The sequence below is a fragment of the Pteropus medius genome, unplaced genomic scaffold (genome assembly GCF_902729225.1).
Source record: "Pteropus medius unplaced genomic scaffold, Ma_sr-lr_union100, whole genome shotgun sequence".
Classification (NCBI taxonomy): domain Eukaryota; kingdom Metazoa; phylum Chordata; class Mammalia; order Chiroptera; family Pteropodidae; genus Pteropus; species Pteropus medius.
In genome coordinates, this window is record NW_024342644.1 from 8,039,982 (window position 1) to 8,063,088 (window position 23,107).

Below are 23,107 nucleotides of genomic sequence, written 5' to 3' on the forward strand. Positions count from 1 at the left end.
ATAACTGGTTAAGAGGGTTTCTGGTACTGGAAGCTTGTGTCACACAGATGGATCTTGTTAGCAGACAGGCTTACTCTAATGTGTAAATTAAGACTAGCTCGTTGTTCCGCGATTGTTTTGCACGCTAAGGAGTTTGGGGATGTATTTTGGCTTTGTTTTAAATCCAGAAAGCTATAAGTTCAGAGAATTGAATTCAGGAACGTGTTTTGGCCATGTTTTGAAATCAAAGCAGAGCTGCAAGTCTTTGGTTAAGATAATTGAAAAATTAGTATTATCAGCTGAAGGGTCTCTCCCAACTTTTGTTTCAGTAACTTAGTGTCAGTGATAGTATGATAGCTGACTTTTTGAGTGTAAGTTTAGGTATTAATTCATTTACAACAGTCCAATAAGTTATCCCCAACTTATTGCTTAGGAAACTGCATAGTAAGTGCCTTGCCTTGATTCACATAGATAATAAGTGTAGGGACCAGAATTAAAATCCAGGAAGTCTGAATTTATATACCATGCAGTTAACCGCTGGATCGTGCAACCTCTGTATTTGGAATTTTTTGAGTTCCTAGTAGTCTTCTGATCAGAACAGCTAGTTTCTTTCTCTTTTGAGATTTGCAAAATCTAGTCTTTTTAGTTTATTGTTGTCTCATTGATACACTTGATGACTTTAGAAACTGCTAATAGCTTTAAAAATGAAACCAGTTTTATTGTAAAAATACTAGTTATGAGATTGAAATGACTAATTGATGGAGTTCTTCAAAGGTTCAGTTCTGGATCCTCTTCTCGCTATATACATTTTCCTACATACATACTCATGATTTAAATACCATATATGCTTAAGACTGCCAGACTAGTATCTCCTACCCACCTCTCTGGAATCTAGAAAACAGCTGCCTGCTCAACATCTATATTTAAATTTTTAATAAGTATCTCCATCTTGACAAACTAAGCTTACTATTTTCCATCACAAATATGTTCTTCCCATGTTCATGCCAACCCAGTAAATGGTAATCTTATTCTTCTTTGGTACAGGCCAAAAAACTTCTAGTCTTCCTTCACTCAAAAACTTTGAGTCTTCCTTGACTCCTCTTAATGTCACCCTGTCTAATCCCATCAACAAATTTTATCCATTCTTCAAAAGCTATCATAAATCTGTCTTTCTTACCACTTTGTGGGCTGATCCACCAAAGGATTATTGCTTCTTGAGTCTCTGCTTCCACCTTTGCTCCTTTAAAGTGTTATTTCCATATTGTAAACAGACTAACACCGCTCTTCCATTCCTCTGTTGAAATTATTCAGGGATTTCCTGTTTTGCCCAAAAGTAAAAAAGCCAAAATCCTCAACCAAAGTTCTATGTTGCCTTTTCTTCCTTTGACCTCCTATTATTTTCCCTTTACCTACTCTGTTATACTACCCTGGCCTCCTTGCTAGTCCTCAAACATAGCAAGAACACTTCTGCCTCATGGCCATTGTAGTCTTATTTAGACTTCACAGAACTCTTTTCTCCCAGAAATCTTCAGGGCTGCCTCCTTTGTTTCCTTTAGGCCTCCACTTATACATTAGAGAAATTCTTTTTGGTTAAATATGACTTATATATTAATATATGTAATTAATATATGTAACTATCGTCCACCCCAATGATGTAAGTTCTATGAGGGCAAGCCTTTATCAGTTTTGTATTCTGCTGTATCATCACATAGTAGAAGCTTAATTTATTGAATGGTTGAATGAATATACCCCTCTTTCCCAAATTTAGTCTGATCCTAACCATTTCATTTTTATCCAACGTGATCCATTTGTTACGAAAGCCAGAAGCCCAGGAGTTATCATAGACTTTTTCTTTTTTCCTTATTGCATGAATCCAAATCGTTGGCAAGTCTTATTAGATCTGCTCCAAAATAGATCTTGAACCCATCTACTTCTAGTCCAGACCGCCATCATTTCTCTTCTGGCCACTTACTGGTTTCCTTTTTTTTTGTTGTTTTATTCCTACAGTTCCTCCCCACCCCCCTTCATTGTCCACACAGTGGCCACTGTAGAAATGTAAATTAGATAATGTCATTGTTTTTCTTAAACCTTTGAATGGCTTTCCACTGAGCTTAAAATAAAATTTAAAAACTTAATTAGAAAATAAAAGATAAATAAATTCAAGCTCTTTACCATGGCATATAAAGCCCCCTGTATTTGGCTACTGCTTACCTTCTAACTTTGGGTGTAAGGTTCAGTTAAAAATGTAGAGTTTGGATTCTTGCTGCATTGAATTGAATTCAAGTACCACCACTCGCTATGTGATTTTGGACAAGTTACTTAAGCTCACCTGTGCTTGTTTATTTCATTTTGAAAATGAAGGGTATCTAACTTTGTAGGTTTCTGGTAGTGATTACATAAGAGGATATATTAAAGTACTTAGCGTGATGTCTAACGTATATTAAGCACTCAAAAAATAAACTCATGCCATGCTCCCTCATATTCACTGCTTCATAGTCAGGGGCCTTCTCTCAAATCTGCAAACACATGAAACTTTCTACCCCTGGGGTTTTTCCCTTGCTGTTTATCTGCCTGGAACACTTTTCCTCCTGATTGGCATCTTGTCTTCCACGTCTTAACTTAAATGTCCCTTCCTTATCCAGGCCTTCCCTGACCTTCATTAAGGTAAGTTCCCACTTCCATATCTCCCCCTATTATTTTTTATTGCAATACTCAATTCCTCACGGTACTGAACATGATGTGTAATGTTATTATTTGAGGAGGATACTCACATCCAGAATGCAGTTCCATGAAGGCCTGAATTCTGTGTTTGTTAAATCAGATCGCCAGTGCTTAGTGCAGCGGCAATGGATAGCACATAGTAGGCATATTATTGAAGCAGTGGTAAAGGCAGTAGAACATGGCTAAATCTGAGCATTAAAGTGAATTTTCAGAAGAGAGATGTGTACTAGTGGATTTCTTTTTCTGACCAAGAAAAATAAAGAGCAAATACCAGAACCACTCAGAATTGAGAAATAAAAAATTTAGAGTTCAGGGACAGCAGGACTGCCACAGTGGTTTGCTCAGCCAGCTTCATTTCACTTTCCATCTTTCTCTTTTCTGAACTGTGTATTTCCTAAGAAGAGGATTTTGTTTTCTTTTGTTCCCAGAACAATTCTCAGTATCTACTAGGATGAAATAATTGAAACCCAGGACCACTGTCCAAACAGCCAGATCATTTTTAATGAGCTCTCATTGGGTGCAGTTATCTGCATAAAATATTCTGGCAAGTTACAGAAGAGAGAATCTCTGCTTAAAGATTGATTTTAAGATAGTCTGCTTTCTTCAGTATTTATGAAAAATTTTGTATTCTCTGTTTTGCTTTCAGACTCTTTTACTTTATGAAAAGCCCCTCGCTAACTGTGGGAAAACACTTAGAAATAAAATATGGATGGAGCTTTATACAACACAGTTAAAAAACCCTCGTTTAACTTCTGGGTTTTTTGTTTTTTGTTTTTTGTTTTTAGTAAACTGGACAAATTAGCTGTGCCAACATAGATTTGAATGTGATAATGTGTATCAAAGTTCTTGTAAATGTGTTTTTTCAGGTTTTCTTAATAGACTAGCTGAGTATACAGATTTTAGTGGGTTAGCAGTTCAAGGAAAACTAGATATTAAAGATTAACTCTCACAGTGATTAGTTCCTTTGACTTCTAAGAAGAGAACATGTGCTCTTTATAATTTTGTGGACAGTATTAGTTTGGCACATAGGTTGGTTGAAAAATATCTAAACTCATTACTTTTTTGTTGTTGTTCAGTGGGGAAGATTTCCTTATACCTTGTATCCTCACCAACACTATTCTTTCCTCATCTCTCACCTTGGCCCCACTTTCTTCTCTGCTTTTTTCATCCGCCTTTAACTTGTGTGCTTCTTTAAGAGATGAAGAGGACTGAGAGCAGTACTCCCAACACACTCTTCTTTGGATCTTGTACTGGTCAACATTTTTAAATTATAGGTCTTTTAACAGGAATATAATTTTCCAGATTATACATTTATCTGACACCAAAAATAGCACCGTTACCCAAAAGATAACTGACAAGTTGAAGTCAAAACTGGAAAGAAATCAGTTATAGGTTTATGATAGGTGTGGGAGTAGAACGGGGGACCTAATCTGAGAATACCCAGAGACTGTAGCACCAAGACAATCTGCCTGCTGGTTTAGGAACATATTTCTGAAAATATGTTCAGAAAATATTTTATTTTTTTTTCTATTAGAGGTGACATTCAATATTTTTTATATTAATTTCAGGTGTACAGCATAGTAGTCAGACATTTATATAATTTACAAAATAATACCCCACCCCCTGTAAGTCTAGTACCCACCTGGCACCATAGATAGTTATTACAATATTATTGACTATATCATGACTATTTTGTAACTACCAATTTATACTTCTTAATCTCTTCATCCTTTTTACCCAGTCTCCCAACCCCCCTCCCATCTAGCAACCATCAGTTTGTTCTCTGTATCTGAGTTTGTTTCTGTTGGGTTTATTTTGTTCTTTAGATTCCACATATAAGTGAAATCGTATAGTATTTGTCTTTTTTGGACTTATTTTACTTAATATCCATTAGGTCCATCCATGTTGGTAAATGGTAAGATTTCATTCTTTTTTTTTTTTTATGGCTGCTTCCATATCTTGGCTATTGTAAATAATGCTACAATGAACATAGGGATGTATATATCTTTTTGAACTAGTGTTTTTGTTTTCTTCAGATAAATACCTAGATGTGGAATTGCAGGGTAATAAGGTAGTTCTCGTTAATATTTTGAGGAACCTCCATACTGTTTTCCATAGTGGCTGCACCAATTTACAGTCCCAGTAACAGTGCACAAGGGTTAAGAACTAGTTATTTTAAAGTATGGATTAAAAAGACACATTTTATGAGCATATGGATATTGCTTTTTTAAGGACTTTTCAAGAATGAAGCAACATTACCCTCACTGCTAAGTTTTACGAATATATGATTACACTTATATCCAAACAGAAATATGGATGCTAAACAAATTGAGGTGGGATAAAGGATGAACAAGAAATTTAGATGTTACTGAATATTTCAAGGGGAAGACACAGCCAACGTCCAAAAAAGTACCCTTCAGTTATTTCTGTTTTCTCTCTAGTATCTTTTTGGTTTTTGGTAACTGTAGCCTATAAAACTCTGTTTTCTTGAGAATTCACTTCTGGACCCACATTTGAGTACACCACTCAGCAGAACAAAAGCTGTACATGTAGCTGGACTCCCCATCTTTGAACAAGGGTTTACCAACTTTTCTGCTACTGGGTTGTGTCCTTCAGGAAGGGTTTCAACTCCCATCCTATGCAGCTTGTTAATTGTATTTACACCAACACATGTGGATCTGCTAAGAAAATAAAACTTTCGTTCTCAGTCAGTATCTCTGGCAACTCTCATCATTATAACTTTTAGATTTGTAAAAGGCTTTCACATTTATTATCTCATTTATTCCCTGCCATAAACCCATGCATTATTAACCTGTTTTGAAAATGAGGGAACAGGAGTTGTACCTTACCCACTCTTCTGGGTTATGCTAATTCTTAAATTCACTTACAGATCTAAACTGTATTTTTATATATATAGTTCAGTTTAATGTATTAGTAAGATTAAGTGTTAAATCACTCATTGCAATGAAGAAAAGAGAAACTAGAGTATATTATGTGCTAAGGGCCTGTACCTGATGCTTGCATGTTTATTTTATTTAATCCTGGTGACCAAGTAGTATAAGCATTATTCCCATTTTACAAGTGAAGAAACTAAACAATACTTTGTTTCTATTTTCTGTTAATAACAACCTTCATTCCTACCAGTGGAAAATGTTTTTACTACATTTTTCTCATATCTTAAATATTCTAATGTAAGATAAAAGAACCATCCTGATAAGGACTGTTCCATCTTGCTTTTATCCATAAACATGCCCTTATATGCCTACAGAATTTAAGGAAGAAAAATTCGATGGCTAGTAATTCTTACTGTGTTAGTATCCTAATTCAAGAAATATTTTATTCTTTAACCATCTTTACCTGAATAAAGGAGATTGCTGTGCTCTCCTTCCCCAGGCACATCTGTGCTTTCTCTTACCTGAAAAGCCTCACTGCCTTATTTCTAGAGCCAGATGTAGTCATTAACTCTTCCACCTCAACCTGGGCCCGGATCAGATATGGGCAAAGTTCCCCACCACTGACCTAAAAACTGTTGTACTCATTTCTCTCCCATCGATTTCAGGAACCCAAAGAATGTAATCTGTCTCAAGAACTTTAGATACTTTCAGGGGATTAGGTACACATTTTTATAGTGGATGTGATCCTCAAAGGGGAGCATGAGAAATTTGAATTGATTGAATGGTCTTTCTTTTTTTCTGGTTATAAAAGTATAGATGGATTACTGTAGAATATTGTACAGGAATACATAAGGAAACATATTTTACCCGTATTTTTGCAGTTCTGTTAATATTTTGTTCTGTTTCCTCCCAGCCTTGTCTCTGTTCATGTATATGTGCTTGTTGATATCTTTTTCATTTGGAATCGTACCATATGTGTATGTAGTTTATTCTGCTTTTTGAAAAACCCAAATCTCATAAACACGTACTCATATCTTTGTCTGTAAAAACATTTTAACATCCTTTGTGGCAATATACTGTCATTTAATCAATCATTCTCCTATTAGGCATTTAGGTTGTTTCCAGCTTTTGCTATTATGAGTGATTTTGTGATTGGCACCTTCAAACAAATCTATCTTCTCATTTCTAGTCTATTTCCTTAGGATAGATTCCTTGAACTGCAATAACTGGTTCAAAGGGTTTGAATATTTTTTAAGACCCTCAGTTACTTATTTGAAAGATTATGTATTTTTTCTTTTTTCATAATACATTTCAGACTTCTATATTGCCATAACCCTAGGCACAAACATATACCCCTAGGATGAGGGAACGGACTGGGCAGGTGGGTGGAGGGATTAGTTTTTTCTGAAAGGTACTGTGCTTGGGAGATAGTAAGTGCTCAGTAAGTTGTAGGTATTATGTTAATTATCACCTAGTGCAGAATTAATGTAGACCCCTAATAGAGCACATGCCCTGGTGCTGTTTTTCTGGTATTATGAGACATATTTATGTGAATGGCCTGACCTGTGGATAGGTCTGTGTCGTCACCCATGACTGGCAGTGGCCAAGGAACAGTGCAGAGTGGTGAAGTTCACTGACAACTCATTAGCAACACATACCTATCTCTGTTTTCCCACTTCGTGTGTTGAAATGCTTTGGTGCAGGACAAATTCTTTTTTTACCTGTGAAAGAGCAGAATTTCCTCTGCCTGTAATGCCTTCCTTCCCTTAACAGCACCAACTCTAACTCATCCCGAGTCTCAGCCCAGACAGGCATGACTTCAGGAAGGTTCCCTCTGAATCCTGGTCTCTTGTACCACCCCTCTGTGTGACCAACCATCCCTCTCCTAGTTCCCATCAGCCTCTATTACTATTAGGGAGACTGTTTCAAAGTCATTTAAGGGAGTATTTTTTTTCATGGGAACAAAATTAGTTGCAAAAGTGTGGATGACTTTAGGAAACAACAGTCAATTTAAGGGAATGCTTTTTTAGGGGAAAAAACAAATCTTGTAAAAATTGAGGAATTTGGTAAATAATATAGAAGGCATTTTTAAATTGGGAGAGCAAATATAAGCAATTGTGTTATGAAAGCCGTGGTATGTGGTACAGGTTCACTGGCGTATTCCTGTCAGAAAACAAGACAAAAACTAGAGTCATTAAAACATTGATAACTGTAGCTGCGTACAAGTCAGGAAATTCTTAATAGGACAGAAACATAGTAATAATTTCAAGATGTATGAAAGAAAAATGGCTAATTTCCCTAATAAGTGACCCTTAAAAACTAGAAAAATGGACAAAGGATGAAGGCAGGGGAATAACAAAAGAAAATTAAGCACCCAATAAGATAGAAAAAGGCGTTCAACATTTCTAATAGTAAAATAAAGAAAGGCAAATCAATGAATTATGAACTGTCTTTGGGAGAATGGCTTGGGAGGCAGGTTAGCAGAGACTAAAAAGAAGTGTGCACTGTTTGTGGAGATTATGAGAAAACTGGTTCTGTTATAGTTTTGGGGGTTGGAAATTATATGAAATGATTCAGAGGAAGTTTAAAGATAACTGCCAGAATTTTGCATGTAAATATTTGACCCAGCAACTTATTTAATTTATAGAAGTTTCTCATCTTAAAAGCTTATAAAGATTTGTACACTAGGATATTCATTTATAACATTACTGATAATAATGAAAATTTGGAAGCAGTGGCAGTGTTCTGTAGGAATTTATATGAATAAATTTTATGATGTGTGTTCAATGAAATTCTGTGTACCTGTTAAAGAATGAGATAGATTTATATGTTCTGACATGGGAAAAGTTACAAGATACTTTATATGGTAAACCCAACTTGAAAGACAGTACATAAAAAAAGGATTCCTTTTCCCTTCCTCTGTTTTTTAAAAGATGAAATATGTATCATTAAGTGTGGTTTAAATATGGTGACTGTCTATTAATCTTTCTACTTGTTAGAAACTGTATTGAGAAAGCACAGACTTGTGGGATGAATTTTTGCTTACTTCCATGAGTGGCGGGATGGAGAATGCAGAGAATGGATGAGTGTGCTGATGAGCAGTTGAAATGCTGACCTGGCCACATTCCTTGATATCATCTGCTAGCTTAGCTTTAACGTCACATATTTTTAATTTCCTTCATGAAGGATAACATGACCCATGAAGTGTTTGATACAGAAGAATATATCTTGCATTTATTATTCCTGCTGTCATCTGTGTATTGATGCTTTATATTTTGTTTGTTTGCTTTGTTTTTTTTTAACAAAGCCCAAGAGAATCAACCAGCTCTATATAAAGCTGGGTAGAGTTGTTTGTCATCCCAATTTGTTTTAGTGCAAAGTGCAGTGGCATTTTTACAACAGATCTGAAAGGAGAATTTTTATAGCCTCTAAAAATCTAAAAGCAAGATTTTATCCCCCATGTCTGTCCTTTGTATGGTTTGATGAGCCTTGTCATTTTGTTGTTTCCTTCAGGTTATGGGAACATGAATCACCACATTGCTTTAGTGAGAAATAACACGTCAGCTTTTCATTTTTGATACAAGGAAGTGGAAACATATAGCAAATAACTCATATGTCCAAGAGTACACAGAGCAGAAGAATGTATCATTAGATTTCTTAATATTGTTGAAGATCCTTTGTTATAAGTTGCAGGCACATAGAAAAAGCCTGATAAGTTAATTGATATGTTCTGCAGCCTTATCAGAATCAAATTAGAAGACAATAACAGTAAGTTACCTAGAAGAGCTCATGTTTCTGGAAATTAAACAATACACTTCTAAACTTATGAATCAAAGAAGAAATCTTATGGAAAATTAGAAATTTCAAACTAAATGATAATGAAAATACACCATTTCAAAAACTTTAGGTTTAGCTAAAGCAATACTTAGGGGAAAATTTATAACTTTATATGGTTAAATATTGAAAAGAGGCATAAAATAGATGATTTGAGTTTCCACCTTAAACAGAAAAAAAAGGGGGAGGCGGGGGAGAGGGCAAACTAAACGCCAGCTAACAGGAAGAAAATAATTATAAGGGTAGAAGACTGACAAAGAGAAAACGAACTACAATATGATATCCCTTCCTTTTGGTAACTTTTACTAAGTAACTCGTTAATCTGTAATGACTAGCAATAAAATCAGTAAGAAAAAAATGTACTTTAAAAATGATAGGGAATCAGTTTATAGATGAGAGAAGGATTAAATGAAGCATAACAATTAAAATTACCGTTATAACGGAAGCCTCAGTTTCTTTGAATTCAAATTCACTTTAGTGCTGTGATGTGCCTGTTTTGGAAAATAATTTAACCTGGGAGAGGGGAAAACCTATAAATATATTTTATAAACCCATGAAAGAATTTTAAAGCTGAGAATTTGAACTTAGTTTTAAAATAAGCAAGTGGTAAGCAGCCTTGTGCATTCCATTGAGAAGATATGTACAGTAGTTATTTTGAAGACGATGACATTTCCAGATGAGTCTGCAGAAAAGATTGGCTCTCTGAATTTGCATAATCTCATTGAACTGAAAAAAATGAACATAAATAAAACACCGATTTTTTTTCTTACAGGTTTATAGACAAGAAGGAACGGTTAAGTCAACTTAAGAGCAAGCAAGAAGAATTTCAAAAACAGTGAGTTTTCTTTCGGCTTTTATTTGTGGTGGTTATTTAGTCACCATGTGGTTTAATTTAGTGTTGTGGTATGCAGATACATGGATTGCTAATTTACTAAATTTAGGATATAATCTCCAAGAGTGGAAGAGCAGTGCATCTTGGAGAAACAAAATAGAGTTATGAAGTTTCTAGAAAACAGTGGGATTCGACCCAGTGTCTGATACACAGTAGGTACTCAGTGACTGGGTGGGTGAATCGAACCCCTGGCCCTGATAATCGATATATAGTAAATGGGTCCAGCACAGTAGGCATATTAGACAAGTGAGTGATAGTGGCCTCTGTAGGCCGTTACTGTTTCCATTTACCTTCTTCTCTGTCGGTGTTTTGCAAAGTGTGATCTGCATCTCATCTCTATCAGAATATCAGAATGCATTCACTGAAGTAATGGTTAAAAACGTGGATTCTTGAAATCCATCCTCAGGTATTCTGATTCAGTAGGGCTGAGGGAGGCCTGGGAGTATGAGTTATTAACAAGCACCCCTGATGCATCTTACCCTCTGGATTTGAGAATTGTCCAATAGAACACTCTATCCCAAACTGACCTAGTCACTGTTCTCTAGACACACCCCAAGTCAGATAACACATTGATAAGCAGATTAAATCTTCTGAGATGCCCTGCATTAGAGAAACCTGCTTGGATTCATTTAACTCGGTTGTTTCTCTAATTTATGTGATCACAGAAACTTGTTTTTTAATTATTATTTTTTATTTTTATGGTGACACTGGTAAACAAAATCCATAAAGTTGCAGCTGTACATTTTAACAGTAAAGCATATATGTATTTACGTTATGTGTTCACCTCACAGAAACTTCTATAACACTTCATTCCATGGAACAAATTTTTATAGATATTGGCTTGTGCCATTTCTTTGGGAGATGATCATAGGATTTTCAATCATAAATTCTCTTAATTATCATTATTAATTATGACTGATGGAAAATTTCAGTTATGACAGAGGACAGAGGCTCTGGTTATTTAAGTTTATTGTTAATGTTTATAGAAAAGCTCTGGGCTGTGTTAGAAATGCAAAAGGAAAAGTGAGAAAAAATTGCAGAGAACAGGGAATTTGGAAAACACTTTTAAATGCTTAAGTCCCACTTTGGTGTTTCTAGCCATTTGTAAGACCTTATTTTAAAAAGTTCTTTATTTTACATTTTAGAGCTTCACAAAATTTTATTAAGAGCTTATTCTCATATCTCTTCTCCATACAGAGTGTTAAAAGCTATGGAAGGAAAACGGATAACAGATCAGTTGGTAAGCTGTAAGAACTATTTAAATAATATTCTTTATACTTAAGATTACATGTTTTTAAGTTGATAGAGTGTAAAAAACCGTAGTGCATTAAAATTTATTTTTGATCATTTTTGGCAATCTTCTCTTCGAATATATTTGTAATGTGGGGGTCTCAAATAGTTCGTCTAGATACCGAAAACAGGGTATTGGCAATTAATTGTGTAGACAACGTATGAAGTCTGGTACTGACATAGAAATATAAGAACAATTGACTTTTTAAGGAAACTTACTATAAAAACATATTCTAAATGGACTGATGATTAAATGCGAAAAGTAAACTCATAAAAATATGAAAAGAAAATATGGGAGAGTGTTTATGTAACCTGGGAGTGAGAGGACCTTTATAAGCAAAACGAACATAAATAAATACATATGAAAAATAAATACATATGAAAATAAGGAGTTTGATAACATTTTTATTCTCTTGGTGGGAATATACATTGACATATTTGGGGAACAATTTGGTGGTGGTTTGTTGTTTTCTTTTTGATGCACATATGGTATGTCTGGCAGTTTTTCTTAAGGAAATGCACATGAATGCAGAGATTTATGTATAAAGAAGCGGATTGTTTGCAGCACTAGTAGTGAAGTTATTATATAATCTAAATGCTAATTGATCAGGATGAGTTAAATAATTATGATACTGTGTAGCTGTTAAAAAGAATGTCAGTCTACATGTATTGATAAAGAGTGCAGTCCAAGGTATATTTTTTAATGAAAAATCAAAAAGTAGGCTAGAGTGAAGTATAGTTCCATTCGTGTGAATATCTGTTTTAATTATACATATACTCTAAAGAATCTGAAAAGATGGATGCCAGACCTTAATTGAGAATACTCTTGAGGAATTGGGAGGAGTCATGCTAACAATCGCTTTCTTTTTTCTCTTCTGCGATGTGTAATTTTTTTGACAATAATAAGCATCACTTATAATTTTTAAAAAATAAAGAATATTTGTGACAAGCGAATTCTGTTCATGCTCTGAATATTGTGGAAACAAAATATGTTGTATGGGAAAAGATCATAAAAGGTTATTACAAAGAATCTTAAACCCATTTTTCTATCAAAAACTTCAGTGTTGATTCTTAAAGACTAATACCTCTTAAAAGTGAAGATATATCATTGCCAGTTTATTCCTGAATCCACCATTCCCCATGAATCTATTTTCAAATGTCTCCTCACTCCATTGGAGAGGCTAGCATTTTGCTCTCCAGAACATCCCTGTAATCTACTGTGTGTCTTGTACTATCAGACTACTTAGATGTTAAACACTGAAAACATTTGAGTGTTGTTTAATTAACCTCACTTACAGATAAACTAGATAACCATACTTTTTAACTATTAGGTCACATTTGTACTGATCCTTTTATTCACCTTGGGGGAGGCTGTACCCAAATCCTGGTAATGTAAATTTCATGTTTCATAAAATTGTCTGAGGCTTTTCAAGAAATCTTACATGAGTTATATACTTTTTTACAAACTTCTGTTTTATTCCAGTTTTAACCCATTTCCCGATTGCCCTGAGAATACTCGCCAGTGTCACTTGCTGCTACAGCGTTTATCCCAAAATAACTCGAAGATCACAGTCCTAACTTTACCCCCAATGTTTGCCACAAAATATCTTGCTGTTGTTATTATTTTCACATCACTCTAGTATATGGATAGTCTTTGGAAACAAATGACATCATTCTCTTTATAGTATTCTGTGTTTAGTAGTGGTATTTCCACTTACAAAACATAGTAATTCTCAATCACTGAGAATGTCAAATCTTAGAAAACATAGCATTCCTATGTGTGATATTAACATCGTTCTGGAACAGTTACTAGCCGAAGGTTCATTCGATGAATTTGACTTAAGTATACATTTCTTAAGTCAAATACATTAGGATTAGAGACAAGTTCTCTTTAGAAATAACTCCAAGAACAGTTTTTATATTTTATTTTCACAGATTTGCTTCAGCCTCAAAGTGTATTTATGTAAAATTAAATTAACGCTGGCAGCGAGCTGCACTTTTTTTCCTAAACAGAAAATGGGTTAATTATTTCAGAAGTAATATTCGTTTATTATATTGGTGAGATAATACAGTGATGTTAATGGTCTCTTCCGTAACTAGCACTAAGAGTTTAGAGCAATGCATCAATAGGATTTTCTGTGATGATGCAAATGTTCTGTATCTACACAGACCAGTATGGTAGGCATTCGTCATAAATGGTGTTGAGCATTTGACGTGTGGGTAGTGTGAGTAAGGAACTGAATTTTTTTATTTTACGTAATTTTAGTTGACTTTTAAATAGCCACCTGTTACCACTAGCAATATTTTAGACAGAGCATATTAAGAGAATATCCTTCAACATTTTTCTCTGTGCTCCTCCTTAACACTATACAAAAGAACTATATGAATTTCTCTTTCACTCTTAATTTCCTAGCAGGTTCTGTTTCGAACAAGAATAACATTGTCTCTTTTTTTTTGTAATCCACCATAGTTACAAAAGCTATAAGTATAACTATGTTGGTCTTTTCTTCATTATGCTTTCTAAGATATACCTGAAAGTAGGTAGCGATACCAGGTAGATAATCATATTAATTTAAGAGACCAGTTTCTGATATTTATTACATACTTTTTAAGAGATGGAAAATAATGTCCTGCAAGATGAGGATTGAACAACTGAAACAAACTATATGTAAAGGAAACGAAGAAATGAAGAAAAGTAAGTAATTTGACCCCCTCCCTCAAGCCTAATAAAGAGCTCATGTGGAATTTCATGGGATTAATGAGAGAGAGAGAGAGAGAGAGAGAGAGAGAGAGAAAGAAAGAAAGCGAGAGAGAAAGCGAGAGAGAAAGCGAGAGAGAAAGTGTGGGGGCGGAGCGGGGGGATAGCAACCTGGATACGTTTATTGCTTACCATACTGTTTGCCTCTCATGAAACATTTGTGTAAGGAATTTTTATGTAAAGATTTTAAAATAATGTACTATCTTTCTCACTTTAAAAAGTTAAGGAACGTATGTTTCCCATTTGCCTTAGCTCATAGGAAGCTCAGAATCTAACTTGGTACTCATTTATAATAATTATTGTATAATAATTATTCATACCAGAAGCATATACTGGCTTCTTCTTCCATAGTGTGTCTTATACATATTTTAATCTGTATTAATCTTATATTTTTACAGTTCATACTTTATCATGGGTGATAAAGTATTTAAGAGAGTCCTCTTAGAAATCCTGCATCCTTAGAAATATTCCATGTATTTCTGAAGTTCGGTGTTTAAAGTTTAGAATGAGTCACCATCACACCTTGGGAATCCCTTTCTTCTCTACTCATTGCTTTCAGAAGCAAATATTTTATAGTGCTTTGTAATGGTATTAAAGCTTCCTTTGAAAATGTTTGTCCTCATAAAGTGCTCATGTGGAGTTTCACAGGATTAATAAGCCAGAGAAACAGGGCAACATGATAAAAAACTACAGACAATCAATTATCCACCAAGTTTCACATGTGTTTTACAAAGCCTTTGGTTCAACAGCAGTATAGGGACTTGTTACTTAACATTAGTTCACCTTTCTCCATCCTCCCACGATGTTCACACCAGGGGTTTGCCACCACGCATCTGAGAACCGCCTATAATCGCTGAATTTACTGAGCATGTGCATTTCTCTGATGAGCAGGTTTAAAACTCTAATCAGCTCTAATAGGTTCCTAACCCTAAATACAAAAGCAACAATCACAGAAAATAAAAGATATGGTTCTAAAGCAGTGGACCTATAATAGTGGTTTCCATTCTTAGCAGAGCGACCTGGTGACCTTTTTAAAATTTAGAGACTCTTGGGACCCACCCTGGATTTAGGAAATTAAAATCTCATGCATGGGGACAGGATCAGTGATTCTTAAACTGTCTTTAGTAAAAGACCAGTTTTTTTCTCTTTGATTTCCAATCTGTTATAAATCAATACCAATACTTTTGTGAAATACAGTAAAATTAATTATTAGAAAAAATAATTACACACTTGAATATTATAGCAATGTCCAATTGCCATGTCAAAGAAAAGAGTTTCTAAACTTACTCTTTATTTCTGTACTTCTCTTGTCTGACTGGTAAAAGTTTGCAAACCGGCCCAGGCCCATAGGCCACACTTTGAGTAGCACTACTCTAGGTGGTTCTGGTGACCTGCCAGGGTTGGGAATCACTACTCTTGAAAACATAAATGCAGTCTAGTTACCACCCACATAACCTTTTGCAAACAATGAGAAGGGGGTTAATGGATTCCAGAAGCTATGCATGCACTCAAGTCTATGGACTAAGCTTGCTACACAATGAATACTCTTTAAAACTTGGTTATTGAAATATCAAATATATTCAACTATATGTAGAAAAGGACATAAATTATAAACTGTAGAACCTGATTAATATTTCTCCATGGCATTAAGATGTCATGATAATTCAGCTCTGATAGGGAAGTTGGATTGTATGAAATTTTAGGATTGAGTTGATCTGCGCCGCAAAGTTATATATCCAAATAAGCAGGAGTAGATTACAGAAATAGCATCAAAATGTTTTGATGTTTAGGGGGAGATGGCATGGAGAGAAGGACAAACTAAACTCTTGAGTGCTGAGTCTTGCACTAGTGCCGGTTGGATGACTGATGATTTCCTGCCATCTATCAGGGGTCATGATATTAAATTGGAAACTGCCTTTTAGAAGTCTGACCACCATGGGACTCAGGGCCATGGCTAGACAGATTCATTTGAGCACTTATAAAGAGCTCAGTAGAGATCATGAAAATGAAGAACTTGGTGGAAAGCGTTTGATAGAACTGGAGACTAAACCTTTAGGACATTCATATTGAGCAGGAATGGTAAAGAGATGCATCTAAGGAGAAATACAACTGTAAGAAACTTTATGCCTGCAACAAAATACCTAGGTTTAGTAGTCCTCCATCAAAGAGAGTGGTTTTTGGTCCACAATTATTGAAGGCTCATTTAATTCTAGTCAATTGATGACAAAGCTTCGGTTGTATCTGGTATAAGCAGCTAAGAGCTGTGCCATAGGTGAGGTGCACACACATTACTATGGAGTAATCCCTTCTCTACTCATTGCTTACAGAAGCAAGTATTTTATAGTGATATGTAATGGTGTAAAAGCTTCCTTTGAAAATGTCCTCCTTTTCTGAGGAACAAGAGGTTTGGGGAGCATTTATGGCGGGGGGCCTTGCTGAATGAGTAAAATATGGATAATAGCAAATAGAGAGTATTCCTAGAAAGATGTTGATTTGAACAACAGGATGGGGATGAGAGTTTAAAGAATGATGACTCGTTCGGCATCCATCCATGCATTTACTGAAGTAGTTCTACCTTGTAAAAAGGATTTGAAGTATCTAGCGATTGAGCAAGATTAGAATGAATGGTGAGAACGGAACTGCGGGATGTCTACCAGGTTGGTGGTGGTCTGGAGGCTGAGAAGTTTAGCTAGTATTTGATCAGCAGTGGAGAAGCACTGACCATTGGCTGTAGTTTCTGAAGACTGAGCCAGTGAAAGAGGGTATGAAGTGTGGAGTGGAGTCAAGCTGGCGACAGGCAGAGTTTTGATGAGAGTTAATAAATAGGATTGTGATAGGAGAGATTTTTTAAAGCCCTAGATATATGGAACTGTAGGATGGCTCATGGAACTGACCATCGAGGGATTGAGTTAGGCAGTGGAAAGGTCAAAAATAATCATGAAAGTGTAGGGGTAGGGTGAAATGGGTAAAGGGGATTAGCTGAAGGAAACTGGACTTTGGGTGGTAAACACACAATAGAATATACAGATGTCAAATGATAATGTACACCTGAAAATTATATAATTGTACTAACCAATGTTACCCCAATAAACAATTTAAAAAATAATAATCATGAAGCAGAGAACTTAGCTTGCAATGGAAAAGGAAGCTTGATTTTGAACTTGAGCTTCCTAGCTTGTTCCTAGATGTCTATCTTGAGATTTTACAACTTGTTTTTACTACTCTAGAGCAGTTTCATTATAACCCAACATCCCTAGCAGGTCTTGGGATCCAGAACCTGAAGGGGCTCCATAAAAATGACATAAATCAGACAGGATGGGTGTCTGTCTCCCTTCTTGGTCGTGTGGCCAGGCTTTTGTTATCCTTTTTATGCTTAAAATGCCTTGGGTATAGTAGGTGCTCACCAGATAGGCACTCCCACTCTGCTGGGTGCTGCTGTACTCCACTGTAATTTTTCAGAGCTCTTGATCTATTTCTTTGCTGCATGACCACTTGCTACTCTGGGTTCTCTGAATGTAACCCAAGGCACACACAAACGGTTTTTAAGGAAAATCAACAAATAAGTTTTTCAAACTTGAATTAAATCTTTTCTGCCCAATATGGCTATTCTTCAGCACTTACAGTAAGGAAGGCAGGTACTTTTGTGCTAAACTTAAACTCGATAGTCATCGAGTAACTGATTCATGGTAAGGAAAATTATAAATAGAGATCCAGAGTTCTTGTAGTGGTGGTCTCCTTTGCTTTATGTCTATTATCTACTTGAACTAAGCTCTCAATTTCTACTTAGAGAACATTATCCACTTAATTTTATTGAGGTTTTGCTTTCACTTTAGTTTGCAGGAAGACACTTATGCTAGTGGGGTGGGGTTTTGCAGTACTAGAACTGTTTGTGGAGATAATTGTTGGGTGTGGTTTATTTTAGATTCTGAAGGCCTTCTCAAAACCAAGGAAAAGAATCAGAAGCTTTATACTCGAGCACAACGGCATCAAGAGAAAAAGGAGAAGATTCAGAGGCATAATCGCAAACTTGGTGACCTAGTAGAAAAAAAAACCATTGACTTGAGAAGTCATTATGAGCGTCTGGCAAATCTTCGGAGATCCCGCATATTAGAGCTCACCTCTGTCATTTTTCCAATCGAGGAAGTAAAGACTGGTGTGAGGTACAGTAAGCAAGTCTTTTGACTCTAGGAATAGATCAGGTTCCAAAGATCAAATATTTTTCAAATACCTCGTTTATTGGGCCGCATGCTGGGGCCATTGGTTTTCCTGGTAATGAAACTGAAGTCTTATCTGCTTCAGCAAACAGTACACACTACATGAAGCTGGGGAGGCAGCCAAGGTAAAGGGCGGTAGCCCTTGGCAGAGGAGGGCCCAGGCCTATGTACTCTTGTAGAGCTTCCTGACGAGGGGCTGACTCATTCCTGATCAAGAACCATCTGATGGCTGACGTCAGTGGCAGTCCCAGTCAGGCTGTTTATTAGTTGCGTGCTGTAAGGCAGGTTTCTTGAATCTTGAAGTCTTATGTTCTTGTCTGTTAGACGAGGAAAAGAAATGCCTACTTCACAGAGAAATCATGAGTTAAAATGGAAGAAAACGCCTGGTGCTTGGGGCCTCTTATGGGGTGGTCACGACATGGTGACAGCCTTTTCCTGGTAACTGGCCACTGTTGAGCACTCGATACCATGAGTCTAGTCTTAGGCAATAGTTCACAGATACTCTCGGGAGGCAGTAGGGTGGCAAGACAGTGGTTCCCCACCTGGCTGTTCATCAGAGTCATCCAGGAGCTTTTGAAAAATATGGGTTCAGAGGACACACCTCCAACCTCCCAGCCATCTCATAATACTTTTATGTTTTTAAACGTGCTTGGATGATGCTGATGAGCAGCCAGGGGTAGAAATTGCCAATGAAGAATTTTATTCGCTTCCTCACTGACCACCAGGCTGTTCGAGTTGAGGGTTTTCCTGCCTCTTCCAGTCACCCTCACTTTCCAGCACCTTCCCCTGAACTGGATAGTTGCTAGTTGTGTGTCTATTCTTTGCTACCTCTCCTTCAGTCTGTCCTTTCTTCTGTTGCCAGAGTTGGCTTCCTAAAAGCTTAAAAGTCTGTTATTTCTAGCTTGAAAACCTTCTCTCTGATTCTTACCAAGTAATTTGTCATTAATAATAGTAATAAAAGTAAAAGATATATTCAATATAGAGCAGACTAGAATGTTCAGAAATAAACCTGTAAGGTAGCTTTTTGGATCAATGGGAAGAAGTTGGATGACCTGAAAATTGGTATAAAGACTACTAGCCAGGCCCAAGGGGAGGAAAAAGGTGACAAAACAGAAATATGAGGCCAAATTAAATTCTCATGGGCCAAGATATCAATGTTAAACATGTTGCAGTAAACAGAGACTAAGACACCGTTCCAGGTTTTAGGGCACTGAGGAGACACAACTGCATACGAAGTTGCAGAAGAGGAAAGAAAAATTTTCTCCTTTCTTCTTATGCTATTTAAATTTTTTCTACTAGCATATGTTATTATGTGCTGTTAATTTTTTAAGCTGATAGTTTTAAAGTTATCCCTCTAATAAGATTTCTTGTTCATTCACATATCTCAAACTTATCTTGAGTGGGAGAAGGAAGAAGTAGCAGTATAATTTAGAATTAGCCATAACATCCTTGCCCCCAGTCTTATCTATGGCAGCCAGTGGGAGTTATCTTGCACGTGTGTTGTGGCAGAAGGAAAAGGATTAAGAACCCCTGCCAAGAGAACAGAATCTAAACTTAGTGCAGCACAAAGGCCCTTTCCATTCTACCCATTTCTTACCTACTTTTCCAACACCATCCCTGGCACTTCCTAAAGATCTTCTATGTTAACATGTAATAGATTTATTATTTTCAAATGAATTAGTAATTTAAAATTTTCTCAGGTTTCTAATGTAGTAAATATGGCTATATCTAACCCACATTCACAAAAGCCCTCTGGGATCCTTTTAGAAAGGATTCTTGAGACCAAATCATTTGGGAATCTGATATTCGAGGCCTTTGCTCATGGTGCCACCATCCTCACAATGACATTGGCTTCTGTACCACAGCTCATTTGTTCTTCATCTCTATCTCTGATAGCGATCACTTATCTCTGTACATTCCAAATAAATTTCTGTCCTCGTGCGCATCTTTCCAATGTTCTGCATATCTGGCAATTATATTGCATACTCTGTAAAACCTAGCCTAGTCCTTTGAAATCCATATGCATCTTCTGATTTTTAGAGATCCTGCAGATGTGTCTTCAGAGAGTGACAGTGCCATGACCTCCAGCACCGTGAGCAAGCTTGCTGAAGCCCGGAGGACGACTTACCTCTCGGGGCGATGGGTCTGTGATGATCACAATGGGGACACAAGCATTAGCATTACAGGGCCTTGGATTAGCCTTCCCAACAACGGGGACTACTCTGCCTACTACAATTGGGTGGAAGAGAAGAAAACCACACAGGGGCCTGGTGAGAAGCAAAATAGTCTGACAATTTTTATAAACATATGTTTTTTTTATTTTTATTTTTTTCTCTCATAGATTCTTTATTAATTTTTTTTCTTTTTAACATTTTATTTTTTCCCTCTCCCCTCTGGTAACCACTAGTCCATTGTCCATGTAACATACATATTTTTTAATTCAGGTAAAATTTACATAGCAAAATGAACAATTTAAAAATGAACAGTTCAATGGCATTTAGTACATTCACAGTGTTGTACAACTGTCACCTCTGTCTAGTTCTAAAACACTTCGTCACCCCAGGTGGAAACGCCAGGGCATGAAGCAGTCATTCCCCCTCCTTCCCTCCTCCCAGCCCTTGGCAACTACTAATCTGCTTTCTCTCTCTATAGCTGTGTCTTTTCTGGATATTTCATATAAATGGGTTCATACAATATGTGGCCTTTTGTGTCTGGCTTTTTCACTTAGCATGTTTTCAAAGTTTATCCACATCGTTGGATGTATCAGCATTTTGTTCTTTTTATGACTGAAAACATTCTATCATGTGGATATACCACATATTGTTTCTCTATCTGTTGACGGGCTGAAAACATGTAATTTAGGTATTTCACTCACCTCTTGGTGGTCAGTATTGCTTTATTTATATAAAAAGACCTCACTATTTAAAGAAGTATATGTACCCTGAGTCCCATTTTTATAGTTTTTAACATCTTAAAGAGGCTGTTCTAGCAATCCTAAATGAAGATTGACTACTGCAATAGAAACCTTTTGAAACTCCTGTAGCTTCTCTTTGGTGATGAAGGATTGTTCATTTAGTCATTTAGCAAATATTTAGTGGGTATGTGCTTTCTGTTATGCACAGTGCTGATATTTAGTGGGTATGTGCTTTCTGTTATACACAGTGATACAGAGGTGATGTCACCAAGACAGGTGTCTTTGCCTTTCTGTGGGGCGGATAGGAAGTAAGTTGTGATCCAAAGTACCATACACTGAGTATGCGCTGTGGGCAGAACCAGCAGCGTCCTGGGGCGGGGCTACAAGGAAGGGACCACTTTGCTTTTCCATAAGGTAGTCAGGGGGGTCCTTTCTGAGGAGGTAACATTTAAGTTGGGCATTAATTGTCCTGATAAATAATATATTACCAGGTCCAAGCAGTTCAGACTTTAATTTCATTTATGCAGGACCTGTTTAGGCCCATTTGCTTAGGTTACATTTTACTCAGCAAAAACCATTGACAATGAAATGTTAATGTCTGGCTGTGGACTTTCCGTTAGTGAGGAGTGAAATGTAACCATCAATAATGTAATGGTAAAATTAGAAATCATAAAATTTAGTTTTGTTCATATTTCTGTTGAAATTAAAGTTGTTTTGTGTATGGTTGTTTTTATACTTCAGACATGGAGCATAATAACCCCGCTTACACAATCAGTGCTGCGTTGTGCTATGCGACTCAGCTGGTCAACATTTTGTCTCATATACTCGACGTAAATCTTCCCAAAAAGCTGTGCAACAGGCAAGTAATTGAACATGGTGATGTCTTTTTTGCCGTGGGTCTCTGATGTTCCTATTGTAGTTTTATTTGTTCTGATTAAATCAAAGCAAGAATTTAAGTGATATTAAGACAGAAAAGGTCTGACCATAAGATATTGAGGTTAATTTCATAAGCCTCATTGAGCTAAATTTCAAAAGCCTCAGATGGTGCAAATTTGTGTTATCTTGCAATTGTACATGAAGTGTTTGGGGAGACCACAGAGAATTCTCCCACTTGAAAAAATAATCGAAGGAAAAAACATGGTATTCAGAAGGTATGCTCATGTGCAAGAACTGAGTTATTTGCAATACTTGAATTTTTTTTTTTTTAAACACATGGTTTAAAATTTTTTTAAATGTAAAGGTTTGCAGTCTACCCAATTCTTACTAGGCCTTACCCTCCTCCAGTTATCTTTCATTTTAAGGAAATGCAAATATGTATGGTTACCATCTCCCCCACTCTTAAACACAAAAGGTATCATGTTATACTAAGGTATCTTTCACCTTGCTTTTTAAGTTCTTATTTATTTAACAAATATTTATCAAGTGCCTTCTATCTTCCAGGCACTGTTCTAGGTACTGAGGGGGTACAGTGGTGATGAAAACACAATCTCTATCCTCTTGGTACTTAATGAAGGAACAAATAATAAGCAGTATGTTAAATAGTGACAGGTGCTATGGAGAACATTAAAGTAGAGTGGGATAAAGGGCAAGTGGAGGCAGCGAAAGGGCTTG

General features: G+C 36.2%; 1 protein-coding gene across 1 annotated transcript in view; it reads left to right on the top strand.

The window, feature by feature from the left end:
* The window catches only part of ATG14 (autophagy related 14), a 34,993-nt gene that overhangs the window by 662 nt on the left and 11,224 nt on the right, over nt 1-23,107 (top strand). The window contains exons 2-7 of the mRNA XM_039866533.1: nt 10,201-10,263; nt 11,518-11,560; nt 14,224-14,305; nt 18,291-18,528; nt 20,623-20,852; nt 22,238-22,355. Coding sequence (XP_039722467.1) covers nt 10,201-10,263; nt 11,518-11,560; nt 14,224-14,305; nt 18,291-18,528; nt 20,623-20,852; nt 22,238-22,355 — 774 coding nt within the window. The remainder of the gene's footprint in view (nt 1-10,200; nt 10,264-11,517; nt 11,561-14,223; nt 14,306-18,290; nt 18,529-20,622; nt 20,853-22,237; nt 22,356-23,107) is intronic.